General features: G+C 42.8%; 1 protein-coding gene across 1 annotated transcript; it reads left to right on the top strand.

Annotated features, from left to right (window-relative positions):
- Positions 1 to 27,548, top strand: LOC148163048 (ADP-ribosylation factor-like protein 13A). The gene is made up of 8 exons (XM_088028547.1): positions 1 to 59; positions 896 to 966; positions 5,609 to 5,858; positions 6,569 to 6,674; positions 7,222 to 7,409; positions 8,044 to 8,134; positions 8,233 to 8,407; positions 27,253 to 27,548. Exons 1-8 carry the CDS (start codon positions 1 to 3, stop codon positions 27,546 to 27,548), a joined length of 1,236 nt encoding a protein of 411 aa, XP_087884673.1.

The following is a 27,548-nucleotide window of genomic DNA, read 5'->3' as shown; positions in this document are numbered from 1 at the left end:
ATGTTCCGGCTGCTGACCTCCTGCTGGTCTTGGATAAAGACAACTGAAGAGACACGAAGGTAATATTGCAATTATTCCTCTAGACATAGTCCACCATTTCCTCCAATGTATCTGCCCAAAGTCCCTCAAGGGACGAATCTTCATGATATACATTGTGAGGGAGAGTGATTAAGCAATGTCTGCAAGACTGGAGGCAAAGTTGGGGGGTGGATGGCCAATTCTACAAGGCAAGTACATCAGGGAAGAAACGCATCCTTGGAGGCTTTAGGAAGGGGTTCCCATACCACTTTCTACCACATTGGCTGTGCTTTTTATGGTACATGCATTGGGATTCCTGCAGGCAGAGCCTCAAACATCAACGAAGAATAGAATTCTTTGTTTATCCCAAGAACTAACTAACAGTGCTTTATGTCACGGCCCGCGTACAAGGTCGAACAGGGATGAGGGTAAGAGAATGAAACATAAAAGTATGGGAACAGGAGGGTTGCCCACGGGGATGCCGCGAGCAACAACTTTATTCTTACTTACACACTTTATATAAGTTCAGGTTACATAACAGTAGGACATAAACAAGTTCCACAGGTTTCTCCCTGCCTTCTCCTGGCTCCGTCCCGAGTTTTTGGTTCAAGGCCAGGTTCCTCAAGCGCATAGTTTCTTCCCATGCCTTCAAAGGGCCCGGTGCGCTATTTTTCAGGGCTTATCAATAACACTGTGGTTTTCTTAGCCTAAATACAACTCGGGCTAGCCAGTACCACATGTTCTTGTATGGGGGCAGTCAGGTGGCCATGGTTCAAAGGGATCAGGGAGCCTTTGCTCTACCCGATTAACCCCTTTGTTGCTCATGGCTCCCGACAGCTTTATAAGGCTTTGGCTCATTTTTCTTTTCTATTTCCAGGAATGTGACCATCATTATCATTGGATTGGACAACTCGGGCAAAACTGTTCTTGTGAAGGCTTTCCAAAGATGTAAGGAATTAAGAGCATTAGATACTGGTTAAGGTCTCCCATGGGCCCCAGGGACCAATGAAATAATCATTCTGTCCTAGCCTTACTTCATGACCCTCAGGTTCCCTCTTTTGAAGATAAACACTTCCACACACACACACACACACACACACACACACACACACACACACACACACACACTCCTCTCTTTGGGTATTATCAGCCTGTTTATGTAATGTCACCTCTCCCTTTACAAGACGTCCTAATTGAAGGTCCTCTCATAGTGTCGGTATGAATGAGCTCAAACTATGTAAAGTACTGTAGTCAATTATAAAGGATAGCAGGTTGAAAAAGGTGTCTAGTTTCAGAACTCAATTAAAGTGGAATTTGGTCTAGATAAGAGAGACAAGTGTGGGATGATGAAGTTTAATAACATGAAACTCTTCGTGACAGTTGATATAGGGGGTTGGAGCTTGAGAAATGTTGTCAGTTCAGAGACATGCAAGCTTAATACCAGATCCCCAGTTTAATACCTTGACATTTCAAGCAACAGTTACACAGAATTTCAGGGAGCTACTATTCTAGTTGTGAAGACCCATCTAACTGCTGGCCAGCCAACCAGGGAGCCCAGCATAGGATGCCCTCCATTGCAGTTTATAAAAGAAAAGAAGGAGTATGACGATGTTGCTGAGCTTTACATTACCTGGGCCCTCAGCAAAGTACAGCAAAGAGCTCACCTGTCTCCTCTGCCACTTGTTTACCTGAAGCCTGCATCGATTTTCTTGCACTACAGTGACTTCCTGTGGGCTGATCTTGCCATCTCTAGTTGACCCCCCACCCCAGTATTCAATCCACACAGTTTCCCGAAGGATCTAATGCAAAAATCTGATCATGGCACTTGCCTGCTCAAAACCAAAGCCTCCCCTTTATCATCAAAACAAAATGTAAATTCCCCAGCAGCATACAAGGTCCTCCATGATTTGGTCCTTGAAGCTGGTCCTCCAGCTTCCTTTTCCCATGCCCTCTGCATATTGCCCCCTGATAAAGCCAAAACACATTATTTGCCACTCCTCTGTGATCATAGCATTCTAGTTCACATGCCCACACTCTGCACATTCTGTCTCATGACCTAGCAATTCATCCACTTCACTATTTAACTGCTTAATCAAATGCCCTGAGACACAAGCCTAAGCTTGACCCCAGCTCGACCTGGGCCATCCCTAACGCCCAGCGCCTCCTTCCTCAGCTCCCGCTCTATTTGGTGCCTCCCTCTATCTTGCACTTATCACAACATCACCGTACAATAGCAAGTACATCCCCTAGACTGTGAGCCCCTTGAGAAGTAATAGATCTTTTCAGCTCTGTATCTTCAGTCTCCATACTTTTAGTACCCTCAGGCAGGTACTCAACAAATATTTGTGGAATGACTATTCTCCCCCATTCTCCTCAGGCAACATACTGCCCCTTTACAACTTCTCCATCCCCCATCCTTTCCCCTTATAGGCAGCAAACTTGACTCCCTGCCTCTCCCAGTTCTCTGATAGGCAGAAATGGTAAAAAGGCAAGGAGTAGCAGGAAAATCAAGGAGCCAAGATAAATCACAGGATTACTGATGAAAGTGGGGATAATTTTTAGAGCCCCAACGCAGCCCCACCCCGAGATTCCCATCCACTCTGGGTGGGGCCTGAGAATCTTTTAAAAACTCTGCAGGTGTTTCTGATGGCCAGCCAGCTTTGGGAAGCCTTCATCTGCAATTTGCCATGTGCTATTTTGTCTATGAGAACAGTGCCTGGTTCTTATTCTAATCCCTAGAGGAGAGAGCCTCTCGTCTGTTTAATGTGTTACTATATAACTTGCCTTGTGCTTGGTGACTAACCTGGGGCTGATTCATAAACCAATAGGTGTATGGTTGTGACTTCGTTCAGAGAATAATTTTGAATGGTCAAGAAGCAAAGTGCTGATGTCACAATCTGAAGGCTGTCTCATCTTTGGCCATGCAGGACAACCAGAGTCAATCTAGTAGGTGGCTTTGTACCCAAAATGCAATAGCTCGCCTCCCCTGCTCCTGCAGATGTTCATGATTGCCAAGAACAGACAATAACCTAGGAAGGAAATTCCCATCTACAAGCTCTAACTTGTGTGAACATTTGAAGATGCCATCTATAAAATAGTTTTGGGGACATTAGCCATTATTGTCAATGACACCATTCACTGTAATTGTTTTGCCTGTCATGGTCCCGTGGGGCAAGAAACCCAAACATGAGCACAAGCAGCTGCCCTAAATGAGGGCATTTAGAGCAGTGCCTCTCAAATCCAGCTATACACTTCAGTTACCTAGGTAGGGAGCTTTAGAAGAAGAAGAAAAAAAAGATGCTTCAGCCCCACCCCAGATCTATGGCATCAAACCTTCAAAGAACGAGGCCTAGTGTCATAGGGTTTCAAAGCTCCACAGGTGATCCTCGAGCACAGTGAGTACTGAGAGCCAAAACTCAGAATCACCTGGGGGGGGATTTCACACCTACTGACCCAGGTGCCTGGAGGTTCAGATACTTTGGTCCGGGTGGGCCCACAGATTCAAAATCTTAAGTGCACCAGATGATGCTGAGGCGCAACAGGCATGAGTTTGATTGCTTTCTAAGGCAGTAAGTCTCAAGCTTAAAAGTGCAGAAAGATCACCTGGGGGTTTTCTTAACTAGGAGTTTGTTAAACATACGAATGCTTGGGTCCCAAACATAGAGGTTCTGATTCATTTGGTATAAAGTAGAACTTAACGATCACCTCCGTGTATCTCTGAGTCAGACAGTCCCCAGCCTGTGCTTTATGAAACACTCTGCTAGGCATGGAGAGATAAATTAGACTCAGTACCTGTCCTCAGGGAGTTTGTAAATTAATAACGGAGATAAGAGAAATGTAAATTATCAGGAAACAACTTCTCATGGCTTCTAAGGTTCACCAACAATAGATTGCATTATTGAGGGGACTGGTAAGGTTTCAAGTACAAAGAAAAAAAAAACAGGGAAAATGTTTTGCTCTGACAGGGAAAAAATAATATAAAGCTTACCTGGATGCAGGAAACAAGATTTAAAAAATTACCTATGGAGTTTCAACCTATTTACTCACTATTTTTAAGTAGTCCAATACAGACATAGCAAATATCACATCAAAGTTGTGACTGAAAATTATATGTTATCCGAAAACTACAATTAAAAAAGATCATTGACTAGCATGAAAACAGGAGTTATAAGATCACATTAAAATGTAATAATATATATACTGTACACACACATACATGTAAATGTGTGTATAATCATACATTTTCAAAGATTTGAAAGCATCTCACTAACTTCTCAACTAAATGACTCATTCTGGCAATCCCATGGAAAATGCCATAGGTAGATCTAAGGCTCTATATAAATAAGAAGCTATTGATTCTGGTGTTCAAACTCCCAGGTATGAGTGTAGAGAATCTATAAAATCATTTTGCTACTCTACTAATGGAGAGAGCCAGGCTAGGACTCTCAGTTCAAAAGACCGAAATGTGTATTAAGCTGCCATTTTGAACTGCATTTCTATGGGAGCTGAAAGAGGCATGGAATGCCCTATGGGATTCTACGCTCTGGCCATAGCCTTGAAATGGCAAACATATCTGAGTTTGGAATGGTTTCTTGGAGGAAATATGAGGAAGAGGACTTCATAATTTCATCCACAGTAACAGACACCATAAACATTTGTTGAACACCTACTACACGTAAGGAGGTAATGCAGAGCCCCTCCCTGACAGAGCTTACAGTTTAGTTGGGAAGACAGGACATGCACAGAATGAGGTTAAGAACCAGTTCACTAGACCACATGCTCAACGAGAGAGAGAACTGGACAGGTCAGAGAGGCTTCCTGAAAAAAAAAAAAAAAAAGGTGGTACTTGAGCTGGGCCTTGAAGAAAGGGTGGGAGCGAAGGGCCTCTTGTTCATCATTCATTCATTCATTCCACAAATATTTGTTATGCCAGCTGTGTGCTCACAGATACAATGGTGACTAGAACTGAGAGGGTTCCTGTCCTGTTGTAGCTTATAACTCAGATAACAGAATCATAGAATTTATAACACTAATATGTGCTGTGAGTGGTAAGCCTGGAAAAAAGGCACCTTGTCCAGACCGGGGGATGGTGGTGTGAATTAGGGAAAACTTCCTAGAGGAAACAAGATCTAAACTGATACATTTTCCAAAAAGGCATTAAGCAAACAGAGTAGTGGCAGAGTGTTCTAAGCAGTGGGAAATAGCATCTTGTGAAGGCCCAGGGCAAGACAGAGCATGGCATTCCTGTGGCACGGGAGGAACACGAGCCAAGGAGCAGAGGGAGGAAGAAACTGGGTGTGTACCAGGAGCTCTGTGGACACCAGTCAGGTCTGGCAGGTTAGGAGGCAAAGGAGTCTGTATTTTATCCTGCAAGCAGTGGGCACTCACTGAGGGCTGCTGAGCCAGGAAAGGGTAGCATTGACAGAGCGCTGGTTGAGGAAGATGAATCCGTGAGTGTGAGCAGGATGGCAAGACGCCTCAGTTGGATTCCTCAGGGCAGGCTCTGGTCAAGGTTCAGATTGTTGTTCAACACATTCTTACGTCTAACCCCTGCTTTGTGGTTGCTTCTCCTCTCCTCCCCTATGCCCAGTACTTCCCAGTAGGATGGACAACTGTATGAAATCTGAACTGACTACGCTCTTGCTGGATGAGTATGAAGCTTCTATCTATGACCTGAATGGAGACATGAAGGGCCGAGAAATCTGGCCGAACTACTACGCACAGGCACACGGACTTGTTTTTGTCCTGGATTCCAGTGACTTAGGACGTATGCAGGAAGTGAAGATCATCTTGACACATCTGCTGTCTGATAAAAGAGTGGCAGGGAAACCTATCCTACTGTAAGCCTCTGCTTTTGTGCCCAATTGCCCCTTCCCATGTACCTTCAGAAGAGAAGTAGGCAGAGGAAGGGTGGCCCCTTTGTCACACCCAGCTTGACCTCCTCTTCCCTTCAGCTCAGGGAGGGGAAGTGGGCCAGTCCTCTGGGGGCGGTTTTCAAAAGCCACTTGCAGTCTCTGACCCTGAGTAGGTGGCAGGAAACAAGCCCTATTTTGTCTAACTGATGCCAGTGGACTCCTCCTTTGGCCAACCACCCAAGAGTCATGTAACTAGCGTTCATTCCAGGGTGAGAATTCCGGTGGCCCGCCAATCTTCATCCTTCCCCCACTCCCGATTTGCTTTTTTCATTCCTCATTAGTACCCCCAACTCAAGCCTGAACAGAGGTTGGGAGAGCGTGTAAAAATCTCCAAATCTGTTCATATCCTAGTTAGCAATTCTAATTCAAGTTTGATGGTACACAGTAGAGGAAGTGAGAAACGAGGCCTGGGGATTATCTTGAATTCAAAGTATCTGCCCTCTTCTTCCCTCCGCTGAGAGCTGGCTAGAAATATTTCTGCCTCATCCCATCGGTGATGTTTTCAAAGCTAGTTCCTGGGTATGGAGTAGTCATACTAGACTGGTCCTCTTTCCCTCCTCTGCCTGCCCTTGGCCTCTACTTCTGTTACACTCTTCCTCTTCCCTTCCCTCCCTCTCTCCTACGCCCTGCTCTAGCCTGGCAAACAAACAAGACAAGAAGGACGCCCTCCTACCTTGTGATATCATTGAATACCTACTCCTAGAAAGGCTAGTGAATGAGAACAAGTCCCTGTGCCGAGTGGTAAGTATCAAGCTCCCTTCCTCCCCTCCACCCTCACCCTCACCCTCTCGAGCCCAGCTGATGCAGCCCTTGGCCCATTCCATAATCAGCCCCATCTGCCGGGTCTCCGGCAAAGCCCCTCCCCCACAGGCAACATCTACAGTGATGATTTCTGACTCAACGCTGACAGTAAATAACACATTCTTATATAACACTTTCACATCGGTTTTCTCATTAGGCCTTCAAAATAGCTCTGTACAATTAGAAGTTTCAACATCCTCATTTTATGGATAAGAAAGCTAAGGCTCAGAGGCCACGAGTGACTTGCCCAAGGTCACACATCCGGGACACGACACCACAATCACTTTTTTAAAGGACCTTCACTTTTGTCTTTCCCCATCTTCCTTCTCAGGAGCGAGTGCTGGGTGTCTCCTGGGAAGTCTGAGAGCCTCTCTAGGCATAGCAGAGCTTCAGTGTACCTCTGCTCTTGGCCGAGAATAATTGGGACTTTGGGCTTCGGGGGTTCCAGTCCTGTGGGCTAGAGCCTTCTCTTCTCTTTTTGTCACAGGAACCCTGTTCAGCTATCAAGAACCTCCAAAGAAGGAACCATCAGCCCATAATCGAAGGGCTGCGCTGGCTATTAGCTGCCACTGGGGATAAATACGAAGAGCTGTGTACTTGCCAACAGCCACTCATCTCGAGCGTCCCAACCTCCAAGGGCACCAGAGGCTCTAGGGAAAGATGCTCATCAGACAGGTACTGAGCTGCCTCTATTAGGTGTACTACAAAGAAGAGATGCAGGAGTCAATCTTCAACATATGCAGGGAGGTCTGGGTGGTGTTTGGATTCTGTGCAGTGCTGAGCAAGTGTCTCAAGATCAGCCGGCCCAAATGGGGCCAGGGCAACGACCATGAACATTCCAACATTGTTGGGTCTACCCTCCCCTCATGTTAGTGGGATGAGTTGTAGAAAGGTAAAGCCAAACCTATCCGTACTAGAGCTTCTCCAAAACAGGGTTTCTGTTGCCTGGTTTGCCACACAGAGGTAAACAGGAACATGAGCCCCTTAAGAAGCTGAGTGGAAATACGTTATGGCGAAAAGTCTTAAAGCTACCCTACATTCTCTGCTTTCGGTTCTCTGTCCCTCCCATTAATTAGGAAAGATGAGAGAGAACAGGAGTATGGAAAAGAAGAAGAAAAAGGAAAGAAAAAAAAAGAAAACAGGAGTTGATTAAGGTTTTGAGGACTAAAAGACCTAAATGTCCTCATGCTCTGTCATCCCTTTCAAGGTCCAAAGGCATATGACAGGGATGGGGTAATAGCTACATTCAATTAAGGAGCCTGAAGTGTGTTCATTTTCACTACTGCTTTGTCTTTCCTCTCTTCCCCAGCTTTGCTACCAGGATGGGAATGTTCAAAAAAAAAAGACAGCATCTAGGAAAAGGCGCAGTGGAAGTTAGACCCCTAAAGCCAATCCTAAAGGTAAGTGGCTCTTTAAATGGTGCCGCCCCAGCGACCAATCCCTGAAATGTCGGAGCACCAACTGGCTTTTTTTTCCCCTCCATCTTCTTGCTGTACAGAAAGAAGGTTTAAGGCCTAAAAAGAATTTATCAGTAACATTTGCCTTAGATGAACCTATGGAGGAGGGTGAATGTTCTGGCGGAAATAGAACTCAGAACACTACTGAGCTTTGCTACAATCAAAGGGATGACTTGCAGCCCCCAACTCCACTTGTCGATGATGATCTTTTTGAAGGTAATGCTGGACCAGTGGTCAGCCAGAAAAGAAAACATATATAGGCCTTCTCTCACAATTTATAAAAGAGTATTCCTATTTTGAGTCTGAAACTCTTTGCTCACACTAAGGCTGGTGGTTAGAAGAAGCAGGTGAAGTACAGGGAGAGTGCTTGGGGACTACCCTCTAGTAGCCCAGGATGATGCCCCAGCACCCCAGCACTGGCTGACACTGGGTGGGAGGGGCCGGGTGGCTGGGTGATGGACAATGGAGAGGGTATGTGCTATGGTGAGTGCTGTGAATTGTGTAAGGGTGATGAATCACAGACCTGTACCCCTGAAACAAATAATACATTATATGTTAATAAAAAATAAATAGAAATTTAAAAAATCAAAAAAATTAAAATGTGGAAACCCAATGTTGTATACAACAGCTAAAAGTTGGAAACAAGCTAAAGGACTAATAGTGGGGAAGAGCTAAATAAATTTTGGTGCATTCATACAATGGAATACTACGCAGACATTAAAAGGGATAAGGGTGACTTATATTTACTGACATTGTAGTTTTCCACAGCCTGATATTTTGTTAGAGAAAATGGTAAATCAGAGTCTAGCATGTTCAGCGTGACGTGTATACATGCACAGACTATCTGAAGGGAAATCACCAAAACAGCAGTGGTTTTCTCCAGGGGTGAGACACTGGGTGATTTTGAGAAGTAAAAGGCCTACGTGACTTTCTTTGGATTTTTTGGAAATTCTAGTTTTTATAATAAGCATATACAATCTCTCCCAATACAATAAAGGCGTTTTATTTTTTAAAGCTATGAGACCTTGAGGGCCCATTGTTGTTAATGGCCACTCCTTCTCAGTGTTCCTTGGGACCCCAGTGTCCATGATGGTCAACTGTCAATATTATGTCACCTCTGCTCTCCAAGGGATCTAGCCCTTCAGGCCACCCCAGAGCCTTGGGGTGTTATACCTATACGGAGGGGCCTAGTCTTGACCAGGGCCACTGAGGAGGAGAGAGGCACTGCTCTGGGGATGAGGGGCGAGGATGAGAGCTGAGTGGAAGAAATCTGGTAGAAGAGCAGAGGAAGTGTTTTTCTAGATGTCAGGAACTACCCCTGAATCTCTGTCCAAAACTGAAATCCATTTTTCATTTCTATAACCTCAGAACCCAAGGCAAAAAAAAACCTGGAGACATGGGACACAGAAGAGATATTACTGGAAAATCCCTGTGAAGAAGCCTTTGGCTCCTGTGGTTAGTATGCCTTATAGGAAGGGGAGAGGGAAGAGAGCAAGACTGAAAGTATGAGGACAGGTGTCTGAAGGGGTGCAGTCTACGCCCCCTTGGGTGTAGGGGCCAACACCCTCCCAACCGGGAGTGATCTGGAAAGGACAGGAAACCTGGTGCTTAGCTTCACTTTGTAGTGACTGGCGGTTTTCTTTCTCTTATTAGACTTTTAACAGAGTACTAAAGAGAAAAATGGAGGGAAGTCCAAAGAAACCATCTCCTATCCTTCTTCCCTCAGTAAATGGGCTCATCTCTAGAACCATCAGGACTGCTCAGTTTTTCATTTTTTGTTTTTTGTTTTTTTTTTTTTTCATTTCTATTTGCTAATACTTCTAAAGTCTCCCCTACCTACAAGTCCACCTACTCTAACATCACAACCCTGTGGACTTCCACTGTTTCTATATATCTGCACTCTAGCCAGCAAATGAAGCTTATACCTGCCCCGAGGGGCTCGAGAAAAGTTAGGTGGCACCCATTTGAGAATGAAGATGACCTTGGCAAAGAACAGAGACGTTATGTCTCTGCACCTGGGTGCTCCTCGTGGAGTCCGCGAACAATTTGTCATGGGTGACCAACTGAAATCAAGCCTTAGAAGTAAAGGGTCAGGTTGGAATTACATTCCCCCCCTCCCCGAGGTTCTTGGGTGTAAGGGGACTGGCAGAAATAAACAGAACTTCGCTGCTGAGAACTGTGCCCTGCTGAATCGTTTTTAGTCATGCCTCTGAAAAAAAAAAAAAACCAAACAAAAAACAAAAACTCGGTTTTAAATTCCCAGCGATGGTCTGCGAAGCCTGGCTACAATTCCCTTGCTACCGCTCCAAGAAATGGCAATTGCCACCTCTTCCAACACTTTGGTTAGGTCTGCAAAAACTGTAGGAGCGGGGCGCCTGGGTGGCTCAGTCGTTAAGCGTCTGCCTTCAGCTCAGGTCATGATCCCAGGGTCCTGGGATCGAGCCCCATATCGGGCTCCCTGCTCAGTGGGAAGCCTGCTTCTCCCTCTCCCACTCCCTCTGCTTGTGTCGCCGCTCTCGCTGTGTCTCTCTCTGTCAAAGAAATAAATTAAATCTTAAAAACAAAAAACAAAAAACAAACAAAAAACTGTAGGAGCTTGAACACATTCAACCCTCCATCCCATGGAGGGGGAGGGTAGTATTTACTATTACTGCGACTATTACTTTCACCACATGTATCGGGTGCCGGGTGCCTTCTGGACGTCAGGCCTAGGTACAGGCTAAGTTCTTCACATTCATGATCTTATTCACAACAACCCTTAAGGGTGGGCGGTATCCCCTCCTGCATTTTCCCAAATGAGGGAGCCACGGAGCAGACAAGTTAAACAACTTGCCCAAGGTCCCGCACCCTGTTAAAAAGCAGAGCAGGGAGTTGAATCCAGATCGGACTCCAGAGCTGGCAGCGGGCCAGAAAGATCTTCCTATGCTTTTCTCAGACTCCATGCAGAAAGAGAAAGCTTACATCCAGGAAAAGTGCTCAAATGTAGCCATGCCCGAGTCAGGAGAATTACACTGATAGGGACAAGCACACCAATAGTTGTAGCAGATGCGGGTGACTGAGTCCTTCTCTCTGGCCAGGTGCTGGGCTAAGTGCTGCACATATTATTTGCCTTTCTTCTTCACAAGCTATGAGGTCGGTACTATTGTCGTCATTTACAGAAGCAGAAACTGATACTCAGAGAGGTCAAATCATGTGTCCTGGGGCACCCATGAGGAAGTGGCAGAACCGGTTTTCAAACTAAGGTCCAACTCCAGAACTCATGCTCTTAACTCCTACCTTATATTGCCTCGCCAGTCAAGATAAGCCAACTAGCCCCTAATTGTTTCTGAGGGATAGAAACCTCGCACTGAATGATCAGTCTTACAACCCCATCTAGAGGGTCTGACGCTGTCTAAGGCCGCATCATTTGCTATTACGCATTACACATGGCCTTATCTCCAAAAGAACCACCAGAGGCACCTTCTGGATCTTTTTTTAAAGATTTTATTTATTTATCTGAGAGAGAGAGCATGAGCAGGGAGGGGGGGCAGAGGGAGAGGGAAAGCAGACTCCCCGCTGAGTAGGGAACCGCACGCGGGGCTCGATCCCAGGACCCCAAGGTTGTGACCTGAGCAGAAGGCAGACACCCAACTGACTGAGCGACCCAGGTGCCCCCCTCTCGTGGACGTTGGATAGAACTCTGACTGAGGCTCAGCCTATTAGTCATGGAGCTGGAAGTAAACTCACAGAGCCTCTAGTCCAACCTCAGTTGTCAAATAGATGAGAAGTTTGGGGTATAGAGAGGTTAAGTGACTTGCCCAAGATTGCACAGCCAATCACTGACAGAGCTGCTCTTAAAATCCACATCTCCTGTGTGCCCGAGCCCGTATGGTATCTGTCCCGTCCCCAAATACTGCTTCCTCCTTGGGTCTTCTCTGGCCACTCTTGACCCACCTACTTTCTTCCAATTTGCCTATTAAATGTGACTGGAGAATTCTGTTGACAATCATTCTCACCCAGGGATTCAGCAAATATCTCTACTGAAGAAGAGTTTTATCAAACAGGACATGTAATTCAACAAACTCGTCTTAAGAAAACTGGATCATCCACATTTGTCTCTACGGCATGTATGTTTATGAGGCAGGCATACTTTCCCAGCCAAGAGGGAAGTGTGGTTAAAAGGGGGTGGGAGTGCTACCTATAAATGTGGGCAAGTTGGGGAATTTAAGTTGAAACAACCTGATAAAACCGCATTTCAGTATATTGGCCCGATTCCCTTTGTACAATGTACGTGTTCCTGAGCGTCAACCAAATTTTTCCTACATAGAATCCATCAATCACAGAGTTATTTAAAGAATACCCCCAAATACAGCCGGCATACCTCTCTTTATTTTTTGAGTGAATCTTAATTTTCTTGCTGCAGGCTGTTACTGTACTTTCCAAATCCCATATCAAGCTGGGTAACCCTGGCAATTTCCCCCAGTGAAGACAGAAATAAGAGTACCTACCTCACAGAGTTGTTGTCAGGATCAAAGGGGAAAATCCATATAAAAATTCTTAGCAAAGTGCCTGGCACATATTAAGTAGCTCATTAAATGTTAGCTACTCTTATTATGATTAGGGGAGAAGCTTAGATCATTAGACAGCTACACCCCCCCTTCTGGGAAAGGGATCCTCTTTTCTGCAAAGGACAACCCAAAGAGAGATGCCTTGGATTCTAATGTAAAAAGGGCATGGAGTGGTGGGGGGTGGGAGGCATGGGGCAGCTGGGTGATAGACATTGGGGAGGGTATGTGTATGGTGAGCACTGTGAATTGTGCAAGACTGTTGAATCACAGATCTGTATGTCTGAAACAAATAATACATTATATGTTAAGAAGAAGAAGAAGAAGAAGAAGAAGAAGAAGAAGAAGAAGAAGAAGAAGAAGGAGAAGAAGGAGAAGAAGAAGAAGAAGGAGAAGAAGGAGAAGAAGAAAGGAGAAGAAGAAGATAACAGGAAGAGAATGAAGGGAGGGAAATTGGAGGGGGAGATGAACCATGAGAGACAATGGAGTCTGAAAAACAAACTGAGGGTTCTAGAGCGGAGGGGGGGTGAGGGGATGGGTTAGCCTGGTGATGGGTATTAAAGAGAGCATGTACTGAATGGAGCACTGGGTGTTATACGCAAACAATGAATCATGGAACACTGCATCAAAAACTAATGATGTAATGTATGGTGATTAACATAACAATAAGAAGGAAAAAAAAGAGCATGGAGAATTTAGGGTGACTATATAACCACTGCTAAGCACTGCCTCCCATATCCTTGTCTTTGAAAATCGTAAATCTGCCAAAGAGGTCTTACAAATCCACGTCTCAGCATAGCAGCCCAAGACCTAGATTAAGGATAGTTTCTTGACCCTCGGGGGCAAATTTTCTTTCGGGCAAGTGGTTGCCTTGGGAATTTCTCTCCTTTCATTGTCAAGGTCTTGGCCTCCCTCCTCTAGGACTTTTAGAGCTTAGCTCCTTGTCAGAGGCACTTTGTGAGCAAAAGACCCTGGTCCATCATTCCAACAAGCCCCATATGGCTCTGAGTACTTGTCCATTTTGTCTTGCAGGACAGGCCTGGGTTTTCTGACTAGAGAATTCAATATGCAGGGATAGAGGGGAGTCCCTCTGTTTGGAATGGTTTTCAACTCCTGGCATCTACTCACCACTCTTCATGTATATGTTGTTTCTACCTGCCTGGAGTACCCTGTCAGCCGTACTGGTATCCGGTGTGATCTGCAGAACACAGGTCATATAATGAGTACACAGTAAGAGTTAAGAAAGAACAGTGATCAGTTAGGATTAGGGCATGGAAACCAGTAGAAGCCAACATAGCTATAAATCCCTGACTGTTTGAGTGTTTGGTGCTTGGACCATACGAGTTGTGTTTTGAATATCACTCTTCCCTCCCAGGAACCAATTAGAATCACTCATTTTCAAGGCAGTTGCTACTAGTGAGACCTAACCAAGCGCACTGAATAGAACACTCTTCTCGGGAGAATCCTGCCAACTAGCATTCTTAACCATAGAGTGCCACTGCCCATGGGTGGGGTAGAGGTCACGCCTGGACTCACCTGCTTTGTTGCGCATCCCTTTTAACCCTTTACTGGATGCCCAAACCTGGGATTTCTGACAGGAAGGGGTGTAGAGAGTGAGGGCTATGGCCCAGCTTGCCAGGCCTGGAAACCATCCCCATATCCTACTTCATTTTTCACAGGGGTGCCTCGAAGAACTTTAGCCATGGCACCCCCGACCGGTGCCTTACTTCTTTAGCTATAATAATCCACCCTCCCACTCTCCTTGCCTTTTCTCTTGTATCTCTATGTGAAATGCAGGTGGAGGGAACCCAGGTGAGTGAGAAAGCAGCAAGAACTTCTTGCTGTTGGCATGGAGATAGTACGAGCTGGGGGTCGTGGGGGTCAGGGGCTTGTACTTCCATCCCTATGCCTCTGAAGTGCACGGCTCAGGGCCAGGGAGCCCAGGAGGCTCTGCTGTCAGGTGGTGGGCAGAGTGATGTTAACAAAGCACTCAAAATGTGCTGTGTGAGGATGATTCAAGGATCCCATGCTCATGCTAGTCTCCACTTCCAGGAACTAAAATAGACCTCTGGTGCTAAGAAACAGGAAAACTTTTATATCTGCTTAGAGAAAGGAGCCCAGTCCTAAAAACTATCATGCCATTCAATACAACGGAATGTTACCCGGCCATTAAAGATGACGATTACGTACGCTGCGCAAGTGGGAAGCAGAATGTAAAATAATGTTAAATGAAAGCAGCAAAACAGAAAACAGCCCGCACACATGCTGATCACAGCTATGAAAAACATACATAGAAGGGTTCATCCCTAAAGAACCTAAGAGAACAAAGAGTGCCACAGTCCTTTTAGACTTCACTCCCCCTCCACCAACCCCTTTTGAAATTGTCATCTGGTCACACTAAGGTTACAGAAACACCTGCCTTTTAGCTGATAACAGGAGTTCACGCCACAGTTCATTGGATCCAGGGAATAGAGAAGGAACTGAGTGCTCAGGGGGCTGGTGCTTTAAAATGAGCTGGATCCTTACTCTTCCCATTCCTCTCATGTTCAGGGCACCATTTCAGGCTTAGCACTACAGTGAGAGATTCCTTCCGAACACCCAGCTGACCAAACTCTAAGATGGGAGCTGAAGAGAACATATATATTTGGACCTCTTTTTTTTTTCTTCAGTTTTTGTTTATTCTTTCAGTTTTTATTTTAGGTCCAGTAAACATACAGTGTTAGTTTCAGGTGCACAATATAGTAATTTAACACTTCCACACATCGCCCGGTGCTCATGACAAATGCACTCCTTAATCCCCATCACCTATTTTACCCATCCCCCCACACCCACCCACCCTCTCTGGAAACCATCCATCAGTTTGTTCTCTATAGTTAAGAGTTTGTTTCTTGGGACACCTGGGTGGCTCAGTTTAGCATCTGCCTTCAGCTCAGATCACGATCTCCTAGTCATGAGATCGAGCCCCGTGTCAGGCTCCCTGCTCAGCGGGAAATCTGCTTCTCCCTGTCCCTCTGCCCCTCCCCGCCCCGACTTGTGCTCTCTCTCTTTCTCTCTCTCAAATAAAATCTTTTTGAGAAAGGAGTCTGTTTCTTGGTTTGCCTCTCTTTTTGTTCCCTTTGCTCGTTTGTTTTGTTTCTTAAATTCCACATATGAGTAAAATTATATGGTATTTGTCTTTCTCTGACTTACTTCACTTAGCATAATACTCTCTAATACTCTATTTGTCATTGCAAAGGCAAGATTTTATTCTTTTGGGGGCTGAGTAATATTCCATTGTATATGTATACCACCTCTTCTTTACCCATTCATCAGTTGATGGACACTGGCTGATCCCATCATTTGGCTATTGCAGACAACGCTGCTATAAACTTTGGGGTGCGTGTATCCTTTTGAATTAGTGTTTTTATATTCTTTGGGTAAATGCCTACTAGTATAATTGCTGGATGGTAGGGTAATTCTATTTTTACCTTTTTAAGGAACCGCCATACTGTTCTCCAGAGTGGCTGCACCAGTGTGCATTCCCACCAGTAGTGCAAGAGGGTTCCCCTTTCTCTGCATCCTCGCCAACACCTGTTGTTTCCTGCATTGTTGATTTTAGCCATTCTGACAGGTGTGAGGTGATGTCTCATTGTAGTTTTGATTTGTATTTCCCTGGTAAGTGATGTTGAGCATCTTTTCATGTATCTGTTGGCCCTCTTTGCAAAAATGTCTATTCATGTTTTCTACCCATTTTTAATCAGATTATTTTTCCTTTTGGGTGTTGCCTTTTAGAAGTCATATTTTGGATACTGACCCATTATCAGATATGTCATTTGTAAATATCTTCTCCCATTCCATAGGTTGCCTTTTAGTTTTGTTGTTTCCTTCACTGTGCAGAAGCTTTCCATTTTGATGAAGTCCCAACAGTTTATTTTTGCTTCTGTTTCCCTTGCCTCAGGAGACATACCTAGAAAGAAGCTGCTATGGCCAATGTCCAAGAGGTGACTGCCTGTGTTCTCCTCTAGGATTTTGATGGTTTCCTGCCTCACATTGAGGTCTTTCATCCATTTTGAGTTTATTTTTGTGTATGGTGTAAGAAAGTGGTCCAGTTTCATTCTTTTGCATGTAGCTGTCCAGTTTCCCAACACCATTTGTTGAAGAGACTGTCTTTTTCCCATCGGATATTCTTTCCTGCTGTGCCAAAGGTTAATTGGCCATATCGTTGTGGGTTCATTTCCAGGTTTTCTATTCTGTTCCATTGCTCTATGTTGTCTATTTTTGTGCCAGTATCATACTGTTTTGATCACTACAGCTTTGTAATATAATCTGAAGCCCCATAATTGCGATGCCTCCTCCTGTGCTTTTCTTTTTCAAGGTTGCTCTGGCTATTCAGGGTCTTCTGTGGTTCCATACAAATTTTACGAGTGTTTGTTCTAGCTCTGTGAAAAAATGCTGTTGGTATTTTGATAGGGATTGCATTCAATGTGTAGATTTCTTGGGGTAGTATAGACATTTTAACAATATTTGTTCTTCTGATCCATGAGCATGGGATGTTTTTCCATTTCTTTGCATCACCCTCAGTTTCTTTCATCGGTGTTTCATAGTTGTCAGATTACAGGTCTTTCACCTTAGTTATTAGTTTTATTTTTAGATATCTTATTGTTTCTGATACAATTGTAAATGGGATTGATTCCTTGATTTCTCTTTCTGCTGCTTCATTATTGGTATATAGAAATGCAACAGGGGCGCCTGGGTGGCTCAGTCGGTAGAGTGTCTGACTTTTGATCTCAGGTCTCGATCTCAGGGTTGTGAGTTCAAGCCCTGCATTGGGCATGGAGCCTACTTAAAAAAAAGGAATGCAACAGATTTCTGTACGTTGAGTTTGTATCCTGCAACTTTACTGAATGCATGTATCAGTTCTCGCAATGTTTGGGGTGAGTCTTTTGGGTTTTCTATATAGAGTATCATGTCATCTGCAAATAGTGAAAGTTTTACTACTTCCTCGATGATTTTGAATACCTTTTATTTCTTTTTGTTGTCTGATTGCTGTGGCAAGGACATCCGGTAGTAGGTTAAATAACAGTGGTGAGAGTGGGCATCCTGTCTTGTTCCTCACTGTAGGGGAAAACCTCTCAGTTTTTCCCCATTGAGGAGGATATTAGCTGTGGGATTTTCATATATGACCTTTATTCAGTTGAGGTATGTTCCTTCTAAAGCTACTTTGTTGAGGGTTTTTATCATGAATGGAAGCTGTACTTTGTCAAATGCTTTTTCTGCATCTATTGAAACGATCACATGGTCCTTATCCTTTATGTGGAATATCACGCTGATTGATTTGCAAATGCTGAACCATCCTCGCAACCCTGGAATAAATCCCACCTGATCATGGTGAATGATTCTTTTAATGTATTGGTGGATTCAGTTTGCTGATATTTATTGAGAACTTCTGCATCCATGTTCCTCAGGGATATTGGCCTGCAGTTCTTTTTTCAGTGGAGTCTTTATCTGGTTTTAGTATCAGGGTAATGCTGGCCTCATAGAATGAATTTGGAAGTTTTCCTTCCTTTTCTACTTTTTGGAATAATTTTAAAGGAATAGGTATTATCTCTTCTTTAAATGTTTGGTAGAATTCACCTGTGAAGCCATTTGGCCCTGGACTTTTGTTTGCTGGGAACTTTTTGATTACTGATTCAATTTCTTTGCAGGTTATCAGTCTGGTCAAGTTTTCTATTTCTTCCTGTTTCAGTTTTGGCAGTTTATATGGTTCTAGGAATTTATCCATTTCTTCCAGGTTGTCCAATTTATTGGCATACAGTTTTTCATAATATTCTCTTATAATTGTTTGTCTGTCTGTGGTGTTCATTGGTATTTCTCCTCTCTCATTTGTGATTTTATTTATTTGTGATTTTATTTATTCATGACTTTATTTATTTGTGATTTTATTTATTTGGGTCTTTTCCCTTTTGATAAATCTGTCTTGAGGTTTATCAATCTTATTAATTTTTTCTCAAAGGACCAGCTCCTGGTTTTATTGATCTGTTCTATTGCATTTTGTTTTATTTTTTTCTTTTTGTTTTTAGTTTCTATATCATTTATTTCTGCTCTAATCTTTATCATTTGCTTCCTTCTGCTGGCTTTAGGCTTCGTTTGTTATTCTTTTTCTAGCTCCTTTAGGTGTAAGGTTAGGTTGTTTATTTGAGATTTTTCTTGCTTCTTAAGGTAGGCATGTATTGCTATATACTTCCCTCTTCAGACTGCTTTTGCTGCATCCCAATGGTTTTGGACCATTGTGTTTTCATTTTCATTTGTTTCCATGTATTTTTTTTTTTTTTGTAAATTTCTTCTTTGATTACCTGGTTGACCCATTCATTGTTTAGTAGCATGTTGTCTAACCTCCATTTGTTTGTGGTCTTTCCAAATTTTTTCTTGTGGTTGACTGCAAGTTTCATAGCATTGTGGTCAGAAAAGATGCATGGTATGATCTCAATCTTTATTTGTTGAGGCCTGATTTATGACCTAATATGTGATCTGTTCTGGAGAATGTCCCATGTGCACTTGAAAAGAAGGTATATTCTGCTGTTTTAGGATGAAATGTTCTGAATATATCTGTGAAGTTCATCTGGTCCAGTGTGTCATTCAAAGCCATTGTTTCCTTGTTGATTTTCTGTTTAGATGATCTGTCCTTTGATGTAAGTGGGATGTTAAAGTCCCCTACTACTATTGTATTATTATCAATGAGATCCTTTATTTTGTTATTAATTGTTTTGTGTATTTGGGTGTTCCTGTGTTGGGTTCATAAATGTTTACAGCTGTTATATCTTCTTGTTGGATTGTCCCCTTTATTATGATATAGTGCCCTTCTTCAACTCATGTTACAGTCTTTGTTTTAACGTCCAGTTTGTTTTTTGATATAAGTATTGCCAGTACAGCTTTTTTTTATTTTGTCAATATATCTTTTTTTACCATCTATTTATTTATTTTTATTATGTGATGTTAATCACCATACATTACATCATTAGTTTTTGTTGTAGTGTTCCATGATTCATTGTTTGCATATAACACCCAGTGCTCCACGCAGTACGTGCCCTCTTTAATACCCATCACTAGGCTAACCCATCCCCCCACCCCCCTCCCCTCTAGAACCCTCAGTTTGTTTCTCAGAGTCCATGGTCTCTCATGGTTCATCTCCCCCTCTGATTTCTCCCCCTTCATTTTTCCCTTCCTGCTATCTTCTTCTTCTTCTTCTTTTTTTGAACATACGATGTATTATTTGTTTCAGAGGTAGAGGTCTGTGATTCAACAGTCTTACACAATTCACAGCACTCACCATAGCACATACCCTCCCCAATGTCTACCATCCAGCCACCCCATCCCTCCCACCCCCCACCACTTCAGCATGGTACAGCTTCCTTTTGACATCTATTCACATGATAAATGTTTTTTCATCCCCTCACTTTCAATCTGCAGGTATCTTTAGGTCTAAAGTGAGTCTCTTGTACATAGCATATAGATGGGTCTTGATTTTATCCATTCTCACCCCCTCTGTCTGTTGATTGGAGTATTTAGTCCATTTACATTCAAAGTAATTATTGATATATAGGTATTTAGTGCCATTTTATTACTTGTTTTTTTTTTTTTTTTTTCTGGAGATTTTCTCTGATGCTTTCTTCTCTTTGTCAGTTTTGGTGTTTCCTTCCTTTCCACTCAGAGAGTCCCCTTTATTTCTTCCATGGCTGGTTTAGTGGTCACAAACTCCTTTAGTTCTTGTTTGTCTGGGAAACTCCTTATCTCTCTTTCTATTCTGAATGATAGCCTTGCTGAGTAGAGTCTTCTTGGCCACAGATTTTTACCATTCAGCACACTGAATATATCATGCCACTCACTTCTGGCTTGCCAAATTTCTATTGAGCAATCTCCAGCTAGCCTTATAGGGTTCCCTTATAAGTTAAGGACTTGTTTTTTCTTGCTGCTTTTAAGATTTTTTTCTTTATTGCTATATTTTGCAAATTTAATTACAATAGGTATTGGTGTTGGCCTGCTTTCATTGATTTTGATGGGAGTTCTCTGTGCCTCCCGGATCTGGATGTCTGTTTCCCTCCCCAGATTAGGGAAGTTTTCCACTATGATTTCCTCAAATAAATTTTCTGCCCCCCTTTTCTTTCTCTTCTTCTTCTGGGATTCCTATAATGTAAATGATATTACATTTGATGGAGTACTGAGTTCCCTAAGTTTATTCTCGTGTTGTATAACTCTCCTTTCTCTCTTTTGTTGAGCTTCATTGCTTTCCATTACTTTGTCTTCTAGGTCACTGATTCCCATTCCTCTGCTTCTTCCAGCCTACTGTTCATTGCATCAGGCAGGTTTCTAACCTTGTTTATTGCACTCTTCATCTCCGGTTGATTCTTTTTTAACTATTTTGTCTCTGTGGTAAGGGTCTCACTGATGTCTTCCATTCTTTTCTCAAGCCCGGTGAGTACCTTTATGATCACTGCTTTAAATTCTCCACCAGGCATGTTATATCTGTTTTGCTTAGATATCTGGCAGTGGCCTTATCTTGTTCTTTCATTTGGGATGAATTCCTCCATCTTGGCATTTTGTTTAAGTCTCTGCCTTCTTCTGTCTGTTAGAAAAGCCAGCTATGTTTCCTGCTCCTGAGAGTAATGCTTTATGAAGAAGAGGTCATGTAGTGTCCAGGACCTGGCGCTTCAGGGAGTGCCTCTTGTGTGTGCTGGGTGTGCTCTGCTATTGCATTTTGGCTGCTCTATCCTTCAGACCAGTTGTCCACAGAGGCTCTCCTTGCCTGCAGTGGGCAGTGTTTGGTTCTTGGCCAGAATATGGCAAGTTTTAACTAGGTTTGCTCTGGTCTGCTTGTTAAATGAGACCTGATACTACTTCCACTAGAATCAAAGCCCTGCAGAACTCTCTGGTCAGGAGACATGGTGTGGGCAGTGGTTCGTGTGGGTCTGCTGGGGAAGGGGCCTGCCACACTGGGACTGAGGCAAGTTTGACTCACCAGAGCGCAGTGGTGTGGGACTTGGTGAAAGCAAGGTGGGCAGCCTGTGTCAGTGCTGCATTGCTTCCGGCAGGTGGTTCTGTGTTTAATGCGGAGAATTGGGGGGGAGGGAAATTGTGCCAGTCAGCTCTGTCCCCAGAGAGGCATCTCCATGAACATGAATGCTGCCTCTCAGGGAAGCACTCCAAGCAGAGCAAATAATCCCCCCATCCCCCCTACCATAGGCCCCAGGCATTTTTGTATCTCAGATAGCTGTTTCTGTGCTGCCTGCCTCCAGGTTGTTTACCTGCCTTCTCTCCAGGAGCAGCGCGTTGTCCTCTGGGCTCTATCCCAGCCAAGCCTGCTGACATTTAAAACCCCAGGCTTTGAACCCCACTGGTTGCAAGAACTCGCAAAAATCAGCCCCTTTCCTTTTCCTTTTCCTACCCCATGGCTTTAGGGAAATGTTCTCCTTGTGAGTTCCCCTGTGTGCTCTAATCTCTCTTGCCCTTCTCCATGACCATGACTCCCTCCTCTCTGCAGCACCTGTGATCCATTTCTCTCCTAAACCACATCTCCACACTTCCTACCCTTTTTTATGTGGCTTCTTCTCTCCCTTGAGTTGTGGAGTTTGTTCTGTCATTCTTCAGGTTAATTTCTGAGGTATTTAGAATGATTTGATAGGCATCTAGCTGTGTTCAGGGGACAAGATGAGCCTAGGGCCCTCCTACTTCACCGCCATCTTCTCTTCTCCTCCCTGGGATTAATTCTTTTGATGTTTTGGTAGAATTTAAAAGTGAGGCTCTCTGGTTCTGGATTTTTGTTTTTTGGATTATTGATTCAATCACCTTCCTAGCAGTCATTCTCTTCAGATTTTCTATTTCTTCATGATTCAGTCTTGGTAAGGTGTGTATATCTAGGTATTTATCTATTTCTTCTAGGTTGTCAAATTTGTTGATGTATAATTGTTCACGGTAGTCTCATGATCTTTTGCATTTCTGTGTTATCAGTTGTAATGTCGCCTCTTTCATTTCTGATTTTATTTATTTGAGTTCTCTCTCTTTTCTTCTTGGCAAGTCTAGCTAAAAGTTTGTCAATTTTGTTTATCTTTTCAAAGAATCAGTTCTTATTTTCGTTGATCTTTTCTGTTGTCCTTTTAGTCTCTATTTCATTTTTTTCTTACTCTGATCTTTGTTACTTCTTTCCACTTTCTAATTTTGAGGTTAGCTATTTCTTCTTTTTCTAGGGTCTTTAGGTGTAAATTTGTGTTGTTTATTTGAGGTTTTTCTTGTTTCTTGATGTAAGCATTTATCTCTATAAACTTTCCTCTTAGAACTGTTTTTGCAGCATCCCATAAGTTTTGGTATATTGTATGTCCATTTTCATTAGTCTCCGTGTATTTTTTATTTCTCTTTTTATTTCTCCTTTGCCCCATCGGTTGTTCAGTAGCATGTTGTTCAAACTCCACATATTTGTAAATTTTCCAGTTTTCTTCTGCAGCTGATTTCTACTTTCATGGCACTGTGGTCAGAAAAGATGCTTGATATGATTTCAGTATTCTTCAATTTATTCAGACTTGTTTTGTGGCCTAATATATGATCCATCCTGGAGAATATTCCAGGTACACTTGAGAAGGCTGTGTGTTCTGTTGCTTCTGGATTGAATGTTCTGCATATATCTGTTATGTCCAACTGATCTAACATGTTGTTTAAGGTTGATGTCTTCTTACCGATTTTCTACCCAGATGATAGATCCATTGAAAGTAGGGTATTTTAAAGTACTTGCATCCATTGTAAGTAGGGTATTAAAGTCCCCTACTATAATTGTATTGCTGTCTATTTCACCCTTTATGTCTGTTAGTATTTGCTTTATATATGTAGGTCCTCATTTTTTTTCTTGCATATGTATTTACAAATGTTATATCTTCTTTGGATTCACCCCTTTATCATTATGTAATGATGTTTTTTCTCTCTTATTACAGTCTTTGTTTTAAAATCTAGTTTGCCTGGTATGAGTATAGCTAAAACCATTTTCCATTTTTATGGAATGTATTTCCCCATCCCTTTTCTTTTGGTCTGCGTGTCCTTACATCTAAAATGAGCCTCTTATAGGCAGCATATAGATGGGACTTTTTAAAAAATCCACTCAGCTACTCCATGTCTTTTGACTGGAGAATTTATCTATTTACATTGAAAGTCATTGTTGATAGGTATGTACTTCTTGCCATTTTGTTAATTGTTTTCTGACTGTTTTGTAGTTCCTCTTGTTCATTTCATCTTCCTTTGCAGTTTGATGATTTTTTTCATTACTGGTATGTTTAGAGTCCTTTGGTCTTCATCTCGTGGTGTGTGTGTGTGTGTGTGTGTGTGTGTGTGTGTGTGTCTGCTATAGGTTTTTGCTTTGTGGTTGCCATGAAGCTTACATATCACAACTTATATTTATAGCCATCTATTGTAAGTTGAGAACAACTTAAGTTTGATGGCTTTCAAATGCTCTATATTTTTACTCTTCTCCTGCCACATTTGTTTTTGATGTCATATTTTACATCTTTTTATCTGTGTATCCCTTCACTAATTATTGTAGTTGTAGTTATTTTTATTACTTTTGTCTTTTAACTTTCTATTAGCTTCATAAGTGGTTACTTCACTACCTTTAGTATATATTAACCTTTACCAGTGAGATTTATACTTTCATATATTTTCTTGCTACTAATTAGCACCCTTTCTCTTCATCACAAAGAACAAGGCTGGTTTAGTGGTGATGAATTCCTTTAGCTTTTGTTTGTCTGGAAAAGTCTTTAATGGTAACTTTGCTGGGTAGATTACTTTTGGTTAGAAGGTTGGTTTTTTTTTTTTTTTCTTTTCTTTCAGCACTTTGAATCTATCATGCCAATTCTTTCTGGTCTGCAAAATTTCTGCTGAAAAATCCGTTGATAGTCTTACAGGGATTCTCTTAAACATAACAACTTGTTTTTCTTTTGTTGCATTTAAGTTGTGCTTCTTGTCTTCAACTTCTGACCTTTTAATTATAATATGTTTTGATTTGAGTCTCTACGGGTTCATCTTACTTGGAACTCTCTGGGTTTCTTGCAACTGGATGTCTGTCTTCTTTCTCAGGTTAGGGTATTTTTCAGCCATTATTTCTTCTTTTTTGTCTGTTTAAAGTTTTTTTTATTCCAAGTTTTCATTTAAATTACAGTTAGTTAACAGACAGTGTAATATTAGTTACAGGTGTAGGATTTAGTGATTCAGCACTTACAATACCCAGTGCTCATCACAAGTGCCTTCCTTAATCCGCATCACCTGTTGAAGCCATCCCCCTGCTCATCTCCCCTCTGGTAACCATTAGTTCTCTAAAGTTAAGAGTCTGTTTCTTGGTTTTCCTCTTTCCCCCCACTATGTTCATTTGTTTTGTTTCTTAAATTCTACATATGAGTGAAATCATATGGTATTTGTCTTTCTCTGACTGACTTATTTAACTTAGCGTAATCCTCTCTAGCTCCACTCATGTCATTGCAAATGGCAACAGCCATTATTTCTTCAAATAGATTTTCTGCCCCGTTCTCTCTCTCTTCTCCTTCTGCAACCTCTATGATGCGAATGTTAGTACACTTGTTGTCTAATGATCTCTTAAGCTATCTTTTCTTTGTAATTAAGAAAAAAAATTTTTTTGCTGCTCTGATTGGGTGATTTCCAGGGCCCTGCCTTTGACTTCACTGATCTATTCTGCTTCATCTGGTTTTCTGCTGGACCCCTCTAGTGCATTATTCAGTTCTGTTATTGTATTCTTTGGCCCTGCAACTTCTATTTGGTACTTTCTTATATTTTCTCTTTGTTGAAGTTCTCATTGTGTTATTCCATTATTCTCCCATGTTCACCGAGCATCTTTATGACCATTACTTTGAGCTCTTTATCAGGTAAATTACTTGTGTGCATTTTATTAAGGCTTTTTATGAAGTTTCATCTTTTCTTTCATTTGGAACACATTTCTCTGTTTCTTTATTAACTTTCTGTTGATTTCTATGCATTAGATAAAACATCCACCTCTCCCAGTGTTGAAGGAATGTCCTCGTGTAAGAGATGAACAGTTTTGTTCAATCCTGCCCTAGCTCTTGGTTGTCTCTCAAACCTTTGTGCTTATCCAAGAATTATTTGTAATGGCTCCCAGCAGTTAAGGGTTCAAGACCCGTCAGTGTCTCAAGGGGGAGGATGTTAGTCAGCACCGAGGTTCAGGCTGATCAGAAGCCAGACCTTCAAGTAGAAACTTTTAAAGTATGCAAATATACAGAGTCACTCGGGACTGCAAGTGTAAGCCTTGATAGCCACCAGTACTAGATTATCTAGAGGTGTTCCCTGGGTGGCAGTCACAAAAATCAGGACTCCAACTGAATACATAAGCTCCTGCCTGGGAAATACTGGTGAGCCCTAGTGAGACAGAATGGGAACATAATAATGGCATGCATCAGCCTACATTCCCTGAAAACACATCCATAGATCCCTAGGCATGTGCCAAACCTGAAACCTTCCCTCAGGATAAAGCTCCAAGACAAGCAAACAGGTCTCTCTCACAGACAAACTGAGAGCGTATTTTAGTCTGCTGTCTGTGCAGCGCCCTTTAAGAGCCTCTTCTCACATTGTTTATAGCCTTGTGAGTCTCATGGACGTGAGCTCTGTTGGTTTGCAAAGCTAGATGTTTTGTGGGCTTATCTCTCAGGTGCAGGCCTTAAAAGTTGGGGGTATCCAATGTGGGGTTCAAACCCTTCACTCCCCAGGGATGAGCTCTGGGTTTTGAGTTCCCTCCCAACTGTGGGTCACTGTGCTAGGCATGGGATTTACAGTAAAATTGTGTCCCGGCATCTCCTACCCACTTGATGTTGGTCTTCTTTCATTTGCCCCATGCATGAGCGTTGTTCAGCCCGTTTTTAGGTTTCTGTTGTTGTTTTCAGAGGTTGTCCATATGTAACTGTGGGTTTGGTGTGTTTGTAGGAGAAGGTGAGTTTAAGAGCCTCTTAGATCACAATCTTGAACAAACCCCACCCTGTATTTATTTTAGAAAGCCATCATTTTGGGGCACCTGGGTGGTCAGTCAGTGAAGTGTCCAGCTCTTGATTTCAGCTCAGTTCATGATCTCGGGGTCATGAGATTGAGCCCCATGTCGGGCTCTGTGATCAGTGGGGAATCAGCATGAGATTCTCTCTCTCTCTCCCTCTTCCTCAGCCCCTCCCCCTTCTCTCCCTCTCCTTAAAGTAAATAAATAAATCTGTAAGGAAAAAAGAAAACCATCATTTTAAGATTTAAAAAATGACAATAAAATTGTTTCTGTAATGATCAGGTATATTTAAGTTACAAGTAAGAGGAGAGTGACATCAACATGATGGTAGAACAGTAGGTCTCCCCATGAGACAAATATTTGGCAGCCATCCATGGGGCGGTGGGAAAGTGCCTTTGTGGGAATTTTGGGATCCAGGTAGGAGGTTTCAAAACTTCAGTGGAGCCCAAGAATGAGAAGGGCTGTTTTGAGAAGGTGGGCCTGCTCACTGGTGGTAGGACCCCTCACCAAGGTCCTAGATATAGATCAGAAGAAGCCTCATCCTGTTGTGGAGTTGGCTCAAGTCCTGCTTGTCCATAATCCTGTCATCAGCCCTTTCCACCAAGTGGCTTGGGAGGAGCCACAGTCACCCATGCCCTCAGTTATAGGCCAGTCAACCTTGGACCTGACTGCTGTCCCTGAAGCTCTTCTATGTATGACTCAGCTCCAGTGCTGTTTTACCATAGTCCAAGGTAGTCTTGCCTGCCCCAAAGACCCAGCCGAGGATCCAAACCCATGTGGGCATCCCCTGTAA

The sequence above is a fragment of the Eumetopias jubatus genome, unplaced genomic scaffold (genome assembly GCF_037043125.1).
Source record: "Eumetopias jubatus isolate StellerSeaLion01/CBP00866 unplaced genomic scaffold, mEumJub1_p1.0 scaffold_11, whole genome shotgun sequence".
Taxonomy (NCBI): Eukaryota; Metazoa; Chordata; class Mammalia; order Carnivora; family Otariidae; genus Eumetopias; species Eumetopias jubatus.
The sequence above is the reverse complement of the archived record's forward strand: the minus strand, read 5'-3'. Positions and strand labels throughout refer to the sequence as shown.

Bases quoted from the DNA above. Each gene is read 5' to 3' on its own strand.
- LOC148163048 (XM_088028547.1), top strand. From the start codon at position 1: ATGTTCCGGCTGCTGACCTCCTGCTGGTCTTGGATAAAGACAACTGAA. The intron at 60-895 runs GTAATATTGCAA...TTCTATTTCCAG, and splicing joins ACAACTGAAGAGACACGAAG to GAATGTGACCATCATTATCA. The intron at 6,675-7,221 runs GTAAGTATCAAG...TTTTTGTCACAG, and splicing joins ACAAGTCCCTGTGCCGAGTG to GAACCCTGTTCAGCTATCAA.